This window comes from Carcharodon carcharias, chromosome 1 (assembly GCF_017639515.1).
Source record: "Carcharodon carcharias isolate sCarCar2 chromosome 1, sCarCar2.pri, whole genome shotgun sequence".
NCBI lineage: Eukaryota > Metazoa > Chordata > Chondrichthyes > Lamniformes > Lamnidae > Carcharodon > Carcharodon carcharias.
The window spans coordinates 87,553,332-87,573,603 of NC_054467.1; the positions used below are offsets into that span (position 1 = coordinate 87,553,332).

Consider the following 20,272-nt stretch of genomic DNA (forward strand, 5'->3'; position numbering starts at 1 on the left):
ATCCTCCCCTTGCTCTCCATGCTGAGTATAAAAACAATTGAATTATTTCAGGTGCACTTGACAAGCAGGAAGTGGCAGATGTGATGTAGTAGCCCAAATGTTCTCTGACTTCAGTTCTTTTTCTGCTTAATTCACTAGACTGGTTATAATTGGTTAAATAAAGTTCAGCAGCACATTCAGATAGCCTTTGTTACTACAGCTTCCAAGGAGACGTCATCATGCTTGCCCACCCAACTCCTCCTCCTTCCTCCCCTCCTTCCAGCAAGTGACAAAACACTCAGTCTGGTGTGTGCAGACAAGAGATTTTGATGGGAGAGCAGTATTCTTTCCACAAAAAAAACACAAGTAGAAAACAATGAGCGATGAAGCCCAGAAAAGTGATGGTGGAGATAAGTGCAATGGCAACAATCAGAAGCGAAAGAGACCCAAAAAGGTAAGAGTGGAATTTACTGTTACAAGCAGGGTTTGGAGAGGGATGCTGAAGAGCTGCTCCCTTAGAAACCAGACAGGCGCCTCAGCTCATCATTATATATCTCTGTGTGTGTCTCTCACTCTGAGCAGAGAAGCTACTAGAAATGTGTTGATAAGATAATTGAGCTGATAATAATCACAAAATTGCCTTTGAAAATTTGACTTAAATCACTGCAGTTAAGATCAAATTGTGTTTCTGATGGTGATAGTGATTCTTCAGTTTGGTTTTGTATGTGGTGAACAGAATTGTTATTTAGACGCGTCGTTGTATATTATATGAACTATATAAATAGAATTTATTTATTCATTTTTGTCTGAATAAATGCAAGACAATAAAATTGGTATCGTCTTAAAAGAGAGAAAATATTTTTTTAAATACTTTCTATATAAAAACATTTTTTGTAAATCAAGGAAATGAAACAATGGATCAGCAGTTATTATTCTGACACATCTTAAATTGAAACAATGGAGGGTCTTATGAGAATCAAGAGAGGCACCAAATAAACTTGATAATTGGGCAGAGATTTACCATTCAATTGTTGTTCACTACCAATAGCAGAATGAAATAAGTTAGCAGCAGTTCAAGATTTATCTTGCATCCAGTTCATTACAAAATGTTTGCACCTAAAATTCAGCTTTTTGCAGGCACTACACGATTTTTCAAAATTGAACCTTTAAAACTCTGTTTTCTCAATTTACATTGTCTCTATGGCAGCCAACAATAAAATGTGGCATTGATAGATTTCAGGAAGGTATCTTTCATTGCAGGCTGCCATTTGAGCTTGAGCAGAATTTATCTATAAAATATGTCTCTGGTCAATATCTTCCGTGCCATTTAAGAAAGACGCATACAGGCATGGCATGATTAAAAGACAGAAGGTGGCATTATCTCTACAATACATCAGTGCTGTGTCCATATGATAACCCTTTAAGTACCAGAATTTAATATGTGGTGACAAGCATGATAAGAATTTTATTACAGCTTTGTTAAAGCCATAAAGAATTTTATTATAGCATTGTTAAAGTCAGACTAGAGGTTCACTTGCTTTTATTCTGACATTATGTTGTGAGAGAAATAGAGGCTTTTATTATTTATTAGTATTCAAATTACTTTTTAGAATTGTAACAACAAGGATTTTATTTTTGATATACCATTTTCAGAATTGCCCCTGACCCTGTGTTTCATATTTCATATCAGAAATCCAGAGCCATTGTTGGAAAAGCAGTAAAATGTTTGCTTTCCAAGTCAGTGGTGAAGGGTTAACCACACCCCCCCCCCCCACATCACTAAGTGTGATGATCTTCATTAATATTTACTCGAATGATAACGAGGACAGCCCCACCCTGGGAACACCAATAGAAATCTGGCTCATCCCTGTAACTCAGGGGCTCATGTGTAAAATTGTTGTGAAGTGAGAGGCTTTCAACAAATAATGTAATCAAACAGTGCTGATTTCAGAACTGAGAAAACGTACACTGCTGCACATCCACTCTGCGGACCTGCTGGTCACCATGGAGAAGTAGAGTCTGGGGGAAAGGAGTTGTTGTTTCAAATTTCAGAAAATAACCATGACAAATCCAAGTGGAAAATCATGAATCGAAAATTCCAAGCAGCATATAATATTCAATGACATTTACTGGTTAACCCAAAGGAATTCCAGACTGTAGAGTTACTGTTCTGCAATGAAGAATTATGGCTTAACCCAAAAATTAGGCAAAGACACAGACCATTTATTAACTTATATTTAAAATATTTATCAAATATTAACTAAATTTAACATATCTGTTCATTTTATTAAACTGTATGTATACTGTTTATCGCTTACTTTTGGAATGAGAATTTAAAATGTGATTTGGATCAGGTTAAGAGAATGGGACACTGGGAGCCCTGTAACCTGTTTCAAATATCAGCATTCAAGTGCAAAATGCTATGTCAAATTTTCAGCCTTAAGGTGCTTTGTCACGTGTTGTTTTTTACTATTAACTGTATGGGTTTTCTATTTATTAAACGTGGTACAGATTGGATCTACCAAAGGCAAAATATTGTTAGGTTGCACATACCAAACCGTTTCAGGCATTACAGCCAGTATTGATAGGGTTGATCCATATTGCTTTGCCATGTGTTATTGTTACTGCTGTGTTTGTATGATTTCTCACAACTTTGGAAATCTGCATCTCTCCTAACCTATGTAAAAGACAAAATATGAATATGCTTCAGCAAATATCGAAATGTAAATGTATAAAAGTAGCAAATAGCATTGAATAAAAACGCAAGCTGATGATCACAATCAAAACTTGCTGATAAGTTTGCTTTAGAAGAGGTAAGATTGTTCATTTTCAAATTGTTTCTAGTTAAATGCAAGTGGTATGATTTAGGTATGGCTTCTGCCCTGTGAGATTGCATATATCTAATCCTCTAGAATAATCTGTGGGGTTCTCAGTAAAGCTTTTAGGTGGCAAAATGCTTCCATTATTAGAACAACTCTGGGTTGCTTTGGAAAAGGAATTTTCAGTACAATGAGTATTATAGCAGTGATAGTAGCAGAAGCAGAGTAAGCAGGAATATGTTGTTTTGCTTCTGCCACACAGAAGATTTGTAGTGGTACGGGATGTCTTTCAGTCAATATGCTGTTAGAACTGTCATCGTATTTCTTCAAAAGTACTGCTTCTTATCATTGGTTTGCAATATGGACAAAGTTCTACACTGATTACCCGGACAATTCTATAACTGAATCTTTTAGTGAAAAGGAACTCTGGCACTCATTACTTTTATATGAACGTCGAAAAAATCTGACATCTAGGTTGACACTCCATTGCACTACTGAGGGAACGGGGCGCTGTTGGGTGTAGCATCTTTCAAATGAGATGTTAAATCAAGCCCTCGCCCGCTGTCAGATTCATATGAAAGACCTCATGGCACCAGGGCGAAGAAGAGCAGGTGAGTTATCCCTGGGATCTTGGTTAATATTTATCCCTCAACCACTAAAAGAAACAGACTTCCTGGTCATAATCACATTGCTGTTTGTGGGAGCTTGCTGTGTGTAAAATTGACTGCCACATTTCCTATATTACAACAGTGAATACAGTTTAAAAGCACGACTTTGGCTGTAAAGCATTTTGGGATGGCCTGAGGTTGTAAAAGGCACTATAATAAATGCAAGTTTTTTTTTCTATGAGAGAAGAAAATCAGAGATAAATAACCACATTTTGTGGCTTATGTATTCAATTATCCAACTTATAAATTGTATTGGATTACATTTACCCTTTTAACTCAGATTGGCATAACTATTTTCATGTGTTCTCCACGTGAGTTTCAGTCACTTCACAATCTTCCTTGCAGTTGTGTACTGAGTAGCCATAGAGGCTTAGATAAAATACCAGAATCCAGTTGCTTAATATGGAAATAGCTTTTTAACAAACTCTTAAACACAAAATGCAGCAAAAGCTTAACATATTGTACCACCATCTGGATACAAAGGCCAATAACAGAGGATTCAGTGTACAGTATTGGTCACCTTACTTAAGGAAGGATGTGAATGCGTTGGAAGTAGTTCAGAGAAGGTTTACCAGACTAATAACAGGAATGGGTTGGTTGTCTTATGAGGAAACGTTGGACAGACTAGGCTTTTATCTGCTGGAGTTTAGAAGAGTAAAAGGTGACTTGACTGAAACATATAAGATCCTCAGGGGTCCTGACAGGGTGGATGTGGAGAGGATGTTTCCTCTTGTGGGAGAATCTAAAACTGGGTGTCACTGTTCAGAAATAAGGGGTCGCCCATTTAAAACAGAGATGAGACGAATTTTTTTCACTCAGAGGGTTGAGAGTCTTTAGAACCCTCTTCTGGAAAAGGTGGTGGAAGCAGAGTCTTTGAATATTTTTAAGGCAGAGATGAATAGATTCTTAGTAAGCAAGGGGATGATAGGTTATCAGTGGTAGGTGGGATGCAGATTTCAGGTTACTATCAGATCAGCCATGATCTTATTAAATGGCGGAGCAGGCTTGAGGGGCTGAATGGCCTACTCCTGCTCCTTGTTCATATGATTCACTTTGTGCTTATTGATACAAATCTCATATCCAACCTGGAATACAGAAGCCTTTTTGTCTCATTTTTTAGGTGTAAAATTAAAACTTGGAATTTGAGCACTAAGCATTGAGATTCTATTCATCAGTGACAAGTGGTTGGAAGTTCGATTTCTTAATACTTGAAACTTGAAATTTGAGAAGGCCTATCGCCAGAAAGTTTGTCAGAGCGCCCAGGAAATTTCCCTCCTCAAACTATATTATTGATGAGGGAAAAAATAGGTTAAAGTTTGCAGTTGTATATGTTGGCTTGTTTATTTTCTGACAAATTATCAGTGATCAGGAAAGGCCATTTCTTGGTTATTGAAGCTCATCCCTCTAGTAACTCCATACTGAGACATATAATTTAATGTTAAAATAAACATTTTTTTCTAGCTATGATGGTTGGTAAATTATTTAATGTGAGCTGTTTTTCTGATAATAGAGAATGGAGGCCGGATTCACCTCCACTTCTGCTGTTTTAGTGGCAGTGCTTGAGGATGGCAGGGTTGAGGGGAGGCAATTGGGGTGTGGTGATGAAAAAATAAGAGCAGAAAATTGCATTAGGACCCCAACATTTTGAATCCCTACCCAATAATTGCTCCTTCCAATTTTCCAACTGAATGCCCAAAGCACAGATTGGTACAGATAGATTCTCAAAAAGGGGATAATGACTGTGTAACAATACTTGCATTTTCAATCATTATTGCCACAGTAACACTAGTTGCTCGGAACATCAGAACATACCTCACACAATATTGTAATACATGTAGAGAATTTTAAACAGCGAAAAGAATCAATTGAATTGATAGAAGGATCAGCAATGACCTGAATACTTGCAGACAGGTATGTCTTTAAGTGTTCTCAGTGTCACCAAAATAGATATAATTTGCAATACTGTTTGCCTCTTTAAGCCATTAAAACATATGGCTTGTCCAGCTTAAAGGGTCAGATTGCTCAGCAAACATTGTCACAGGAGCAGAAAATTTTGATTCTCATGTTTTCCCAAATGCCATGGCAAAATTGTTTTAATTGCATAATTTTGGAAATATTTATTGACTTAAAAACATACTGTACTAATCGTACACTATCAATTGGTAACATTTCATTTAGTGCCCTTGATAAATGATCAATTTATATTCAGTGTATTCCTAGTATAAAGCAGAAACACTTTTTCAAAGCCAGCAGGGTAAACTTGGCTTTACCGTGGGTTGCTACATGACAATAATCAAGATCCATCTTCAGTTCAAATACTGGTTGACGGTTGCACATGGAGTATGACTTTTCAATAATTAGCAAGCTTGTCACAAATATAGAATGCAGTACCCAATATTGAAAAAAAAGGATAGCTCTTTCAAAATCTGGCACAAGCATAATGGACCAAATTGCCTCCTTCAGTGCATTATCAATCTATAGATTTGAAATTTGGATATCATTTTGCTTTAATGTGAATAGTCATTTTCTTTAATGTCAATAATCATTTATCAGAAAAGCAAGGTCAGAGTTCCCATCATTGCTGGCTTGACTTTCACTTAGGTTTCTCACTTAGATAAAATCTTCATTCATATTTGAGCTGATTGTATTAATTGTTCATCTTTATATCAAATTGCAAACTACACTGGTGTCAAAATTACATCTAATCTTTAAAACATCAATTTGTATTGTAACAACTGGATGACATTACATTCTAAGTATCATGGCATCAAAAACTCAGCACAGTACTGTCCTCACACATTCACATTTGCCTAGTGTCATGACCATGGATCCAATCCCCAAATTGCTTATTGACATATTAAACTTTTAAGTAAGTCATTTTTTTTTAGAAAAAGAAATAAAGCAAAAGCTGGCTGAGACTGTAAGGTAACCACTTGCTGAAAAATTCCTATGTGGATTACTTGACCAACAGTTCAGAGAAAACAGAATGTTGCACCTAAAAGGTGTGACACAGCCTACCTTCGACAGAGGTACTTCAAAGGAAAAGATACGATGCAAACTGAACTGTAATCTCCTGTGGTTGCGAAGATAGTGGAATATAATTACCATCTCAGCCGAAACCACCACCTGTTGAGTAATTTCCCAGACTGTGAACATGAATTGAGTTGGAAAAGAAAACAGATCTGGGCGTTTGTTTTTTCCCTTCCAGGAATATGCAAGGAAAGGGATTAAAAAAATCAACTGCAACCTTAGTCTTGTGTGCATGTCTGGTGTTCTGTTCTGGTGTGTGTGTGTGTGCCCTGATGATCACAGCTGGGCATCCCTGCGCTTGCAGGTAAAAAAGTCTTCTCTCTGATTGCTGGAAGCAAGTCACAAGTCAGTGAAGCCACAATCGAAAGGGAAACAGGACAACTCCTTTCAGCTAACCTGCAGTACAAAGAACTCCAACCCAATTGCATAATAGTCAAAGTCAGTGCTACCGGAATCACTCCAACTTAACGGCCCCAATGTTTTGCCATCTCCTCCTCACGGACAAGCAAAAGGACTGATTCGTATATTTTTAAAAACTTTTATTTTTGGACTTAATTTCTCATTTCTAATTTGCACAAAAGTGTGTTGCATTTTTATTATTTTTCCTTGCATTTAGTAACTAATAAACTCACTCCTTAACCAAGACAGCCTGGTTAAATTGGCTCCTTTTAAAACATAAGTACATCTGGACTGGGAAAAGGTATCCACAAGGGAAGGGTTCCTTATTAAATTAACCTTGTTGCGACCTACCGAGGGGGTTGAATAAAGAAAGGAAGCCAGTTCATCCTTCCTCACCTGGGAGCATAGCAATTTGGGGTACCTCACCTGGAATCATAACAAATTGGGGGAATCTTACCTGGGTACTGGTTGTAACACGAGTTACAACACAATTTCTGTCCAGAACCTTTACAATCAAGCTGAATATGCAGTAGATTTATTTGGATTAATGAAGGTGCAGTTAAGTGCTATCTAAAGTTTATATATTCATTGGAAAAGGTATACAATTGGATTTTTAACCTAAAAGCAGGATACTACCCCGATGAATAAAATTGATTAATGTAAGCGAAACATAAACTAGATAAAGTCACCGTAAATTATTAATGATGGCTTCCATAGTGCATCCGGAAAGAACTGAACCATACACACACATTCCCCAAAAGGTAAATTATACCCTTGAATTGTAGATGTCCTGTTAATTGCATAAAGAGTTTCTCAAGAGACTTCATGCTTTGTTTGAGCTCATAGAAACTGAAGATACTGATTTCTAATTTATATACCTGTAAGTACCACAGCTACTCATTTAGTAATTCAATCTGAACCAGAACAGCAGAAAATACTGAAGCAGAAAAATGCTCCATCACTTCCACAAAAGTAGTTACATTTCTAAATGTGCTGTTATGTCCACCGACATTTTAGAAATTGTTTTCTCCTTTTCAAGCACTAAGTATCAAAAGCAAAGCATGTTCTACTAAACTGTTTTTAACTGCTCATTTTTATTAATTTGTATCACGTGTTCAATCCCATATTGAGGTGTTAATTAGAGGCATTGAGCAAGAAATTATTTTATATGTAACTCATCTGTTACGGGCTGTCATGAAGTTCCATTCCAGTGACATCAGGAATAATCCATTGTTCCTATCCATGATCTCACTGGATTAAAATATTATCATATTATGTAGGGGTGTTCCGTACAAAATGGCAGATCCCAGGTTAACCCTAACTAGCAGGTCAACAGCATTATTTACTCTCTATAACAAGGGACCACTGAGAGATTTGACAAATGGAGACTGTGGCTGGGGTTTTAGCAGCATATTAGAGATGGGCTGGGAGATGGAAGATTTGGAAAATGGCGATGAAAGGTGTCACAAGGGGATATTCCCAACAGCAAGAATGGCAGCAGCTCAGCCAATCACGGACTGGAGATGGGTAGCCAATGATGGCAATTTTCCAGGTCCACCAGCATTTCGCCAGTAGCATCATGGCCTCCCGCTGTGTGGGGAGGCTGTCAGCTGCATTGGAGTGGCCTCCCAGTGGCTTACCTGGATAGGTGGTGAGAGACAGGAGAGTTGGTTTCTGGAGGCACCAGGCACTGAGGAAGGGGGCCCTGGCAGCAGTGGCCACCCCTGAGACTTCAGTGCTGCTGCTTGAGAGATTACCCCTTTGATTGCTTGGACCTAGCTTGCCCCAGCTCAACAAAATTACTTTTCATCTCCCCTTCAAGGGCATCTCAATATGGAGGTGACCTCTGTTTTCCCTTGCATTGCGGCAGCAGCCATCTCAATCAGTGAAGCTGCTGAAGGTGTATAGCTGCTGGCCCTCTGATTGGAATGGCATCATGGAGAGGTAGCTCACCGCCCTTAATTGAAAGGCAGTTCAGGTGGCGTTGTCTTAATTGGCTGCCGCTCAGGAGATTGCTGCCACCGTCTCGTTGCCCTTCTGTGTGAGCTAAGGACCCAATCAGGACAGACTTCGTCATGGCAAAATCCCAGCTTCTATCCTTCAAAAAATGTTGAGATTTAGAGAATTCCAATCAAAATACTTTCCCTTTAAAATAATATAAATGAATGTCAAGTATGTGTCAACCTGAAATGGAATGTAGTAAATATATTATTTGCATGCTTTTCCTCTGCATATCAGGCATTTGTGGTGATTGTGTTGCACAGGAAACCTTATTCTGTAATTCACCCAATTTGTATATGTACAACTCTAGATAATGCCATTTTCCATTTTGCAGATCTAATGGTAACTTTTAAAAAGAGAAGATTTATAGCTTTTTAAATACTGGCAGAAGTCCACTTCCTAATAATTCTAATTAAGTCTAATTATACATGCCAATTAAGTCTAATTATTGTAATAATAATTATAATTACAATCTCCCAGCATAACAAATGAAGCCTCCACATTTTGTATACGTAAGCATCTTGGTCTTAAAGTTACTGATAACTGTTTCGATATGGACAGCTTCTTTCCTCCACTTATACTAAAAAGGTTGAGTCAAAAATTTATTTTAATTTACCTTAGAAACATTCTGAATTCTAGTGTTAGCACTTTGAAGCCACTTCAGAATCCAGAAATTGAATAGCAACCTTAAGACAATTAAATAGTCTTAGTAATTGACCAGTTGCTATTACTTCTGCCACCAAAGGTAGGTTGTGGGAGGGTGGGTAGCAGTGGTTGGAGTGCAGAGGTAATGTTTTCATTCCCGTAAGTCTATTTGCCTGTAAACAATATATCTTAAACCATTATATAGGCAAAATACTGCAGATGCTGGAAATCTGAAACAAAAACAAAAAATGCTGGAAAAACTCAGCATGTCTGACAATCAGACCTGCTGAGTTTTTCCTGCATTTTTTGTTTTCGTATCTTAAACTATTGATGGGTTTCAACAAAACTTGGTACTCGGATGGCCCAAGGAAGAACTGATTAAATTTTGGCAAAGGTGCAGATCCGTATGCAGATCCTGGAACTTTTTAAAGGATTATTAACGTTGGGAGATAGGGTGAATTGACTTTGTTTTATAATGTTGTGGGTTGTTTGATTTAGAATGTTATGGATTGTCTCAGCTGCAGTGGTGGAATTTGTCACAGCTGTCAAAATGTGAGCAGAGTTTTTGGATGTGGATTAGCCATTGTCTAAACGATCCAGATTGCTGCCATTATGTGAAATTTTTAATATATGTAGAATAGTGAAGAACACCTGAGTGTTAATTCTATTGGCACGTTTTATGAGAAGATGGTCAGCTAGAAGTGCATAAATGTTATAATGTAGTTTAACTTTAAGTTAACACAAGATGACAGAGGTATGCGCTCCACTTGTTACCTCTTCGCTTGTTACCAGCTGTTTTTTTTTGGAAACATGAAACCTTTTTACTCAGCATCAATAACAAACCTCAGTCTCAATTATGAGCTGTGGTTTTACATATATGTCCATGGTAATGCAACATAATTTGAGACCTCTACACCTAGCCCCTATATAATGAAATGTGTATTAATTGTAGGGTATTTAAAAAAAAAACTGGATTTAAGATACCTGGTTTTAAGCAGTTTACAATAAAGGAGATGGTGAAAGGTGATAGAAATAGAATTAGAATTGAAACCTCCAGTGCAAGAGGTAGTGTCGGCACAGTCAAAATGAACCCTATTCCTATACTGTAATTTTTATGGTCCAGATTTTGCAGTACAGGTCCAGAATCTCAAATCTGGCTATCCAAAAACTGGTGGTGTCCGAAAACCAAACATTTTTTTAAAGCAGACCATGCACGAGTTTTAAGTGCTATTACATGAGTGAGAAAACTTACTGGCTTGATCAGGGAGCTGCTGCATTGGTAGGGTGGCCTGCTGAGTAGTTATCCACATTGCGCATCTGTTATTTCCCATGCTGTGAGGTCGGAGTGACCCTTGATCTCACCCCACTCAGCTCAGAGAAGTTCTGGGAGTTGCACTGTTCTGCATAGCTTCCATCTTGGGTGTTTCTCTAGTGCTCCAGTGACCTGAAGTAAACAGTTTTTAAGTCGTGGCCTTACCTAAACACTATCCAGCTTCAGTGTGGCTGGATTAGACAAAGATTGACAGCCATCAAGCCTAAGTCTAATTACAAGACACATACTGCGAAATGTCTTGGGACCCTTTTCCGTAAACTGGTAAGATCCGAAATCCGGCATGGACTCGGTCCTGAGGTTGCCGGTTTTGAGACACACTACCTGTAGCAATGAGCACAAAACTGCAGCATTTGCTGTCATTACTCCTCCTCTAAAACAATCAGCAACTTCTTGGTAGTCCACACAGATACAGTCAAATGCAGAAATCCAGAAGTTGCTGTCAGTGATTCTACAGGTTAGGCTGTTGAAGGTCCCCCAGGCTGCAATCAATTATAAATCACTGAAATGATGAAAACTTGCTGTTTATTTATGTCTCTTGTTGAAAAAAAAATTGAAAGTGAAAGATTTGATGCATTTTGCTCCCTGTCTGTGAGAATACTTCAATGTGGTTAGCTGCTTACTCCACTTGATGATATCACTATTGCTGGAGACACCTGGAGATTGCCATGATTTGGCTCCAGATTCAAACTGAACTGCATAAATACAAAAGCAAAATATTGTGGGTAATGGAAATCTGAAGTGAAAACAGGACATTCTGGAAATATTCAGCAAGTCCACAGTTGAAACTTAGAAGTTTAAGGTCACTTCAGTGGCCACTGTCAGGCGTGTCAACCAGTGCTGTATGGTCTTCAATGACGAGGGCACAGATTTCTATGGCCATCTGCCTGAAGAGTCTCCTTTGGCACGTGTTCTGGGTCATCTCCAGGTGGCTCCATCCTTGGAGGTAGATCCTGTGTTGAGGAAATGGTCTCCATTGTCTCCCTGTCCTCCTTTCTTCTCCCATATCCTCCTGGTGCCCAGGGTTCAGCTCTTCCTGTGGAATTTTGATTCCGTGGGTTCCAGCCACCGTTTAGTACACCAACGCAAATTATAACATGACTGACCACCACACAAATGTACATTTTCCAGCAGGTGCCACTGGAATTTGACTAATCTTTCTCCACCTGCTGTAATTATGAGTTCTTTAGATGTCTCAATGATGAGATCTTGAGACTTGTATATTTAAACATGAATCTTTAACAATTTGCAGATCCCAGGTATGGTCATGCACGGTGCTGTTACCTCCATGCAGGCTGGTTCCAGAACGTTGTTTCTGGACTGTTCTCTCAGTCTATTACCATGTGACTCTATATATGATACTGTGGGCGGTGCTATTCTCCTGTCCCACATTAATCCTTACTCTGCTGAGCACCTTTACATTACAGTGGCATGCAGGCACATCATGCAACATCACCTCCCCCCCCCCCGCCCAAAAAAAAAATAGAAATATGTCACTGGCACCACTCATTAAGAGAACAAAATAACAGGCAAGCACATGAAGATTGAAAAGTTTAAAATCAGAAATTGATAATTATATATTATCCAGCTGGAACTTTAGTGTTCTGAAGCTTATAGGGTGAATGATTGAGGAAAGTGGGAAATTTCACTATTTTGACATCAAGAAAAGAATGAGTCAGAGTTGAAAGAAAGAAAGAAAATAGATTGATACAGTGTGTGTCATGCCTTCTGGCTTCACAACTAATTGAATGCTTTTCAAGTGTAGGTCACCCATGATATACAAGCAACTACAGCAGCCTTTTTGCATATGAGGTACCACAAAAACTAAGATAAATGAGTGGTATTGTCTTGAGATGTAAATATTGGGTACGACAGTAGGACAACATAGTTACTCTTCTTTCAGTAGTTCATTAGGATGTTTTCTTTCTCCCTGAATATAAGTCCGATGTTTTATCTGTAATTCAGTATCTCCGACATTGAAGGAGTGCCTCACTAACACATTGAAGTTGTAGTCTAACATAGGAACCATTATACTGAAAATCTTAACATCAATAATGGTTTAGGAGAGAACATTCAAGGATAAATATTTTGTTAATAACAATTTCCATACCATGAGAAATTAAATAAGATGAGGCAGTAGATTTAGGCTGACCTGAATTTTTAATTTCTCTCTGGCCACGGGGAAGGTGCCAGAGGACTGAAGAACAGCTAATGTGGTTCTGCTATTTAAGAAGGGTTGTAGAGATAAACCAGGGAACTGAAGGCCAGTGAGTCTCATGTCAGTGGTAGGGAAACTATTGGAGAAAGTTCTGAAGGAGACTAGCTATCTGCACTTGGAGAGGCAAGGTTTGATCAGGAGTAGTCAGCATGGCTTTGTCAGAGGGAGGTCATGCCTAACAAATTTGATTGAATTTTTTGAGGAGATGACCAGGTGTGTAGATGAGGGTAGTGCAGTTGATGGACTTTATATGGATTTCAGCAAAGCCTTTGATAAGGTCCCACATGGGAGACTTATAAAGAAGGCAAATGCACATGGGATACAGGGTAATTTGAAAAGGTGGATTCAAAATTGGCTTAGTTGTAGGAGGCAAAGGGTGATGACAAAAGGATGCTTTAGTGAATAGAAGCCACACAAAGATTGGCCGGGTGGTTAACAGTGAGGTCGAGTGTCTTGGGCTACAGGAAAATATAGATGGGATAGTCAAATGGGCAGATAAGTGGCGATGGAATTTAACCTTGAAAAGTGTGAGGTGATACACTTTGGAAGGAGTAATTTGACAAGGAAGTATTCAATGAACAGCATGACGCTAGGAAGTTGTGAAGAACAAAGGGACCTTAGCGTGTGTGTCCATAGATCTCCGAAGGCAGAGGGGCATGTTAGTGGGGAGGTGAAAAAGGCATATGGGACACTTGCCTTTATCAATCGAGGCATAGGTTACAAAAGTAGAGAGGTCATGTTGGAGTTGTATAGAACCTTGGTGAGGCCACAGCTGAAGTAGTGTGTGCAGTTCTGGTCGCCACATTATAGGAAGGATGTGATTGCACTGGAGGAGGTGCAGAGGAGGTTCACCAGGATGTTGGTTGGGATGAAACATTTAAGTTATGAAGAGAAGTTGGATAGACTTGGGTTGTTTTCATTGGAGCAGAGAAGACTGAAGGGCAACGTGATCGAGGTGTACAAGATTATAAGGGGCATGGACAGGGTGGATAGGGAGCAGCTGTTCCCCTTAGTTGAAGGGTCAGTCACAAGGGAGCATAAGTTCAAGGTGAGGGGCAGGAGGTTTAGGGGGGATGTGAGGAAAAACGTTTTTACTCAGAGGGTGGTAACGGTCTGGAACGCACTGCCTGGGAGGGTGGTGGAGGTGGGTTGCCTTACATCCTTTAAAAAGTACCTGGTTGAGCACTTGGCATGTCATAACATTCAAGGCTATGGGCCAAGTGCTGGCAAATGGGATTAGGTGGGTAGGTCAGGTGTTTCTTATGTGTCGGTGCAGACTCGATGGGCCAAAGGGTCTCTTCTGCACTGTGATTCTGTGATATTTCACAAATTTAGATATTGGGTAAACATGAATAAATTTCTCAGAAGAAAGAAGGCTAAACTGGGAATTAGACATATTGCTTATTGGAAGAACTATGTTGGGGTATGAGAAATGCTGAGTGGGTGGTCCAGGGCGTTTGAATAATTGCTTTTTTTCATTTACACAAATGAACTGAACTTCGAACTCAATGCAAAGTGGTCAAATTTGTTGATGCCAAACTAGGAGAAGCAATGGAACTGCAGAATTACAGAGGGAGTAGGACAACATCTGTAAGTTGGCAGATATTAACACATATTAAAGTATTGCACATACTCGGAAAATGTGGCTGAAATAGCTAAAACTGGAATTGAAAGAAACTCAGCAGCCTTGGTAGACTGTTAAACGTATGTAATCAATGCAGAGCAACAATTAGCAAAGCTAATAGAATATTGAACTATTTAGTCAAAACAGTTATACGTAAGTCGAGGTCATGGTCAAACTGTGCAGTTGGTTAGTCAGACTGGACCTTGAATACTGTGGCTAGAACTGGTTGTTGAGACAGATGGGAGACATTCAAGTGCTGGAAGTAGTGCAAAGAAGGACCAAAAAGCTGAACCCAAGAGAATGAGTTTTTTGTAAGTTGGCTTATGGGATGTGAACATCAAAGGCTCAGCAATATTTATTGCACATCTCTCATTACCCTAATGACATTAACAGTCAATCACATATCATGGGTTTGGTATCGCATGTCGGCCAGGCCAGGGTCGGTGTAATGTATCCCTTCCTTGAAAGATGCAGGCTTTTACAATAATTGACAGCTTTCTTGGCAATTTTATCAGGTGTCAGTCCACAAGATTTATTGAATTCAATTTCACAGCTTGCCATGTGGGATTTTAAACTTGTTGGGTGGAATTTGTTACAGGCAATGGGAGGCAGGTCTGGATGTTTATGGGGTGTTAAATTCTCAAAGTGATGTTGGATTGGGATCCCAACATCATCCCACACTCTTCTGGTTTCACTAGGTGGTTTTGAAGATGCACTGGGAGCCCCCACACAACTACTGGGTATGGTACTTAAATATTATAATAAGCAATTGAGTTCAGTTTTAACCAAGGATTCTGGATTTAACTATTTCCTGAGCTGTGTGCAACTTACCAGGGTCATTAAGGTGAGTACACAATGAGGAGAGCTACTTCAGTGAAACGAACAGGCTGGAAAGCCTTTGATCAGTGGAACTGAAAAGCTACCCAGTGAGGGACTGTTGCTACCAGCATTTCAGTTCTTTTAGTGCTTGACAGGTAATTGCCAACATCTTGGAAAACACTTCACCTGTCTTGCACTTCACTCACTTTCAGCTGCCATTCCCTGATGCCAGCTTTTACCATGGCCTGGGAGTAGTTGACGCAAATCTGCTGCACTCCTCAGCCATATGCTGCTCAGAGCAGAGGAGATGGACACAGCAATCCAGTTCCAAGGCGATGAGACCCCCAACACAAGGTGTGCAGGCAAAAGATTAGCTCTGTTAACATTTGTGAGTGCCAGTGCCTCGGGAGACTCAGACTTTCATGGGAGGCCTTTGCTGATGTCTGCAGCCTCCTGGAACAAGACCTCCTTTCCGGTTCAGTGTAGAGGCTTTAAATCTTAATCCAATTACTTTGTTTCATGTTTACTACTTAGGGCGGACTTTCCCCAGATTTGTGCAAAGTGTGGCAGTGGGCCACAAAAAAGTTGTTTTAGCCGCCAGCTGCAATGGCGGAATTTCACACCATATCATCTCATTCCCGCCTCATTAATTATGCAGCCACTGGAAATGTACCGTCTCGCTGGCAGGCAGCCTCCGATTTGTCTACTGTGCCTTTACCTCGCCGCCTCCTCACACAAGGCACCATATTTAAACTGCAACCGCATGAACACTTCTCAATGCTTGCAGCCCAGGACGTGGCCCCAAAAACCAAGTAGAGTGAAGCCTCCCAATTTCAGTGACTTATCCCTGGGATGCCTTCTGGATGCTGTGGAGGCCCACCGCGATGTCCTCTATCCCCATTCTGGCCATAGGAGGCCTATCAGTCTCTCCACCCCAGCTTGGGAGGCAGTGGCAGAGGTGGTCAATGTCAACGTTGCAAACAAGAGGTTGACCATCCAGTGTAGAAAATGGAAGAATGATCTCATCCATGCCGTCAGGGTAAGGCAACCTTCTTATCATTCTAAACTCTCACACTCACAACACCATCACACATTCACTGGCATCCCACTCACTGCCAGCTCAAGGGTCATCACCCCTCACTCTCTCACACACACTCTCACATCTCCATCTGGTCCCATCTCCTCTGGAGACTGCCTCCTTAACCCCCACCTTGAGGCCACTTCACAGATCAACATTTGGCCCCACACACATCCTGGGATTCCCCATTCCCCAGTACAGTCTGCACCCTGCAGCCTCTTCCCTTTCCTGAGGTCACTTCTCCCCATTCCTCAAGCAATCTCAAGACCTGCAGCCATTGAAAAGGCATCCCTGTCTCATGGCTGGTCTGGTAGGTAGAGACCTGCCCATTAGCGCCTCCTAAAAGTGATGTGGCGCTGCCTGCAAAGCCTGGCGCTGTTGATCGTGAGTGTTGCCCGAAGCAAGATAGACAAACAAACCTCGAAGTCCTGAGCGAAGTGCAGCTCGCAAGGTGCACTTTGTTGATGTTCAGTTGTGGACCACGTCCGTGTGCAATCACACTGATGTGCCTGGATGATTCTGACGAGCAGGGCTTATAATGAGATGTTAAAGTATTGAAATTAGGCTCCCGATGTTTGGCAGCGCGAAATGCAGCCCACCACTGACGGGTGGAGCAGATGATTGCAGACTGGTTTCATGACGGCGTGAAACTGAGTTTTGGTTTCCAGCCTTAGTGTTTAAATTCCGCCTGCCTCTCTGGATCAATATTTATCAATACGATGTCTGAATTAATCCAATGTAGCATGTTTACAGTTGACTGTCTTGGTGAATTGTCTTAACACTTAATGAATTGTGCACCATGACACAATATTGACATCCCAACACTGATCACATCTGTCAGTTTGTTTTTCTTTTGTAAAAGGAAAGCAATGAAATTGAAACATAGACAAGAAAAAACTGGATAACGGAAGTTGACATTGTAGCATATAAAATACTAAATGTAGGACAGACTTACATCTGATGAGCAACATGGCAACGTTACAGTGGAGCTCACCAGTAAAACTTGGAAAATGACTGGTCTGAACTTGTCTTTATACCTTAAAATGGAACTCTAGTTTGGACCAGTACCAGTCATTTCCAAGTTTTACTGGTTTTTCCTTCTGGTTTAGTTCATGGTTTCTGTACAATATCATGGTCAAATTATTTTGTACATATGTTTTCATTTTGAATACCGTTGGATTCATTAGTTTCCCATACAGTCTATCTTTCAACATTGTCTATTTTTTAAATGTAGTTTACTCATGTGGTAACTATTGCCCACCACCACGTTCACAGCTGTTTAAAGCAGCTTTGTATCGAGATGGAAAGCCATCTCCACTTACAAGTGACAAAACATGCAAGTTTTGAAAACAGAAGAGTTTTGCCAACAAGTCAAAAGTATCACTCATTAAAATTTCAAATTTACTTAACATTGGAAACGCCTGAAATGTTTCAGTTCTTTGGATATTTTTCTTGAATATGACCATGCCTTCATAAAGATTTTTATAGGGGTAAGTTTTCCAACTCCTGTGCCTAAGGCAGTGAGTTGAAATAGCTTGAGATCAGGAAGGAGAGCACAACCTGAAGGGAGTCTACTGGATCTTTCATAGGTTAATTTAAGTCCACACCATATTGTATTGTAACTAGCCCAGTAAACTTTCAGCAATTTCAGTGTTGAATTGAAAATTCTGAGAGCAAGCCTGAAACATTATTTTGAAAAGTCATTAAAATCCCATAAAGGTCTTCAATGTCATCAGTGACTCTGCAAACAGGACCCGTTCTTCATTGGTTGAAACTATCTGAATTCAACATCAGCAATGCAATTTTTTGTGGTGCCAGCAGTGTTTGTTGGCTGGTTTACAAATCCATGGATCAATGTTAAAAGATGTGTATGTTAAGCAGTTTCACTTCAATTAATGCAATGCTCATATGTATTGTCTGAAAAGATGTTAAGGTATTAGAAGTGATTATGATGAGTTTTTTTTTTCATTTGGAGTTGTGAAATGGAAGCTACTTAAGTGTAATGGAAGTATTGTTCAAATTATTGTCAGTATAATTGATGAGGAGGTCCATGAATTCTTAACAATAAACATGAACAATCATACTCCCCTCTGACTCTGGTCTGTTTTGCACACTCCCTCCCCTTTGCCACACCATTGGCAACCATCTAGGGGTTCAAAATTCTGGAATCTCCTCCCTAAACCTCTCCAAATTCCCTCTCCCCTTTAAAGATCTTTTGTAACCAACTCTTTAACCAAACCTTTGGTCACCCATTTATTTATTTTTTTTGGCTTGGTGTTCATTTGTTTCTAAGTACACTTCTGTGAAATGTCCTGTGACATTTTTCTAAGTTAAAAGTACTTTATAAATTCTAGTGTTGTGTCTCAGTGTTTTGAAGGACAAAATACAGATAGCGCTCCTGCTGCTGATATTGTCCAATAATGTGTGGATGTTAGATGAGAACAGGATTTGGCTCAGCTCTGCTACCACTGTCAGGGAAATAGCCAACACACCCTGTAGGCTCTTACAGAACTGCACCCCAGCTTGAATTGCATCATTTAGGAGAAAGTTGGAGAGAAGTACTGTAACAATGATCTCATCACTTTATAACGAATATGTAATTACCAGCATGGGAGTTCTAAACTATGATGGAATATTCATCACTTTATGACTTAAGACTTACAAACAATTTTTGAGACTAACTGGCTTGTAAAAACTTCAACTTGTATGGAGGTTGATAACTTAAATTTATAAACTTATTCTTTTGGCATTGTTAATGAAGTGATTGGGAGTGCATTGGATTAGCATACTTGTTCTACTCCAAAAAACCCAGCGATGAAGGATAGAACTGGAGCCAACATACTTTTTATGAGCTTTTATTTACAGATACACATTACAAAACATGCACCTCCTTACCCAACAATCCCAGTTTCAGTCTATTCCTATTTATGGGTGTACATATGAATCCCCAATTAATGCCCATGACCTGCATACAATTAAACACAATTAATATATAATTAGCATGATAGATTTTTCATCCATTAAAATTGCTGCTGTCTTTTTCACCAGCAGAACTAGAGTTAAAGCAAAATCTAAACTGATGGAATGAAAGCCTCCTAATCTTAACACTTGGATAGGATTCTGCATAAATTAGTAGTAAAAGGAGGTAACAATAGCTTGCATAGAAAAGGGGAAATCCCATTGGGAATGTTTGCTGCTGACAGTGGATTAAAAAGTGACCAAGCATTGCATTGTATAGTACTGGTAACAAGCTTCTAACAACTACTAACATAGTAAATCAAGTTGGCAAGGGAAAAAGCTTAAAAATATTATTATTTTAAATTAGTACTCGTTCCTTTGCTGTCAAACATTTCTGTGGAGAACACCAATTGAAAGAGTGCAATATGTGTGTTTACTTTGTAGGTGAATGTGTGTGTCATTTGAGTCTTATTATTATTATTTGTGCGAATGCTAATTAGATGTTTTTATTTGCCTTGTAACATCTATTCTAATAAAAGTGAGAGAAAATAAAACCTTTAATTCAATTCAATTCCCAGTTTTTATAGAATAGTTGTTTCCATTTATCTTTTTCATTAGTATATTTGTGATATCCTATTAAATTCTGATTGTTAAGAGGGTTTGTGTAAAAGTGGCTTTTCTGATCCATCTATCCTCTGTAAATG

General features: G+C 39.4%; 1 protein-coding gene across 2 annotated transcripts in view; it reads left to right on the plus strand.

Annotated features, from left to right (window-relative positions):
- ank2b (ankyrin 2b, neuronal) overlaps positions 1 to 20,272 on the plus strand; it is an 882,930-nt gene that overhangs the window by 250,209 nt on the left and 612,449 nt on the right. The window contains exon 1 of one of the 2 annotated variants that reach the window (XM_041195740.1): positions 327 to 433. The exons of the other annotated variant lie outside the window; for it this stretch is intronic. Within the exon in view, the coding sequence (XP_041051674.1) occupies positions 356 to 433 (78 nt within the window). The 5' untranslated portion in view covers positions 327 to 355. Of the gene's footprint in view, positions 1 to 326; positions 434 to 20,272 lie in introns of those variants that run through there. 2 annotated transcript variants of the gene reach the window in all.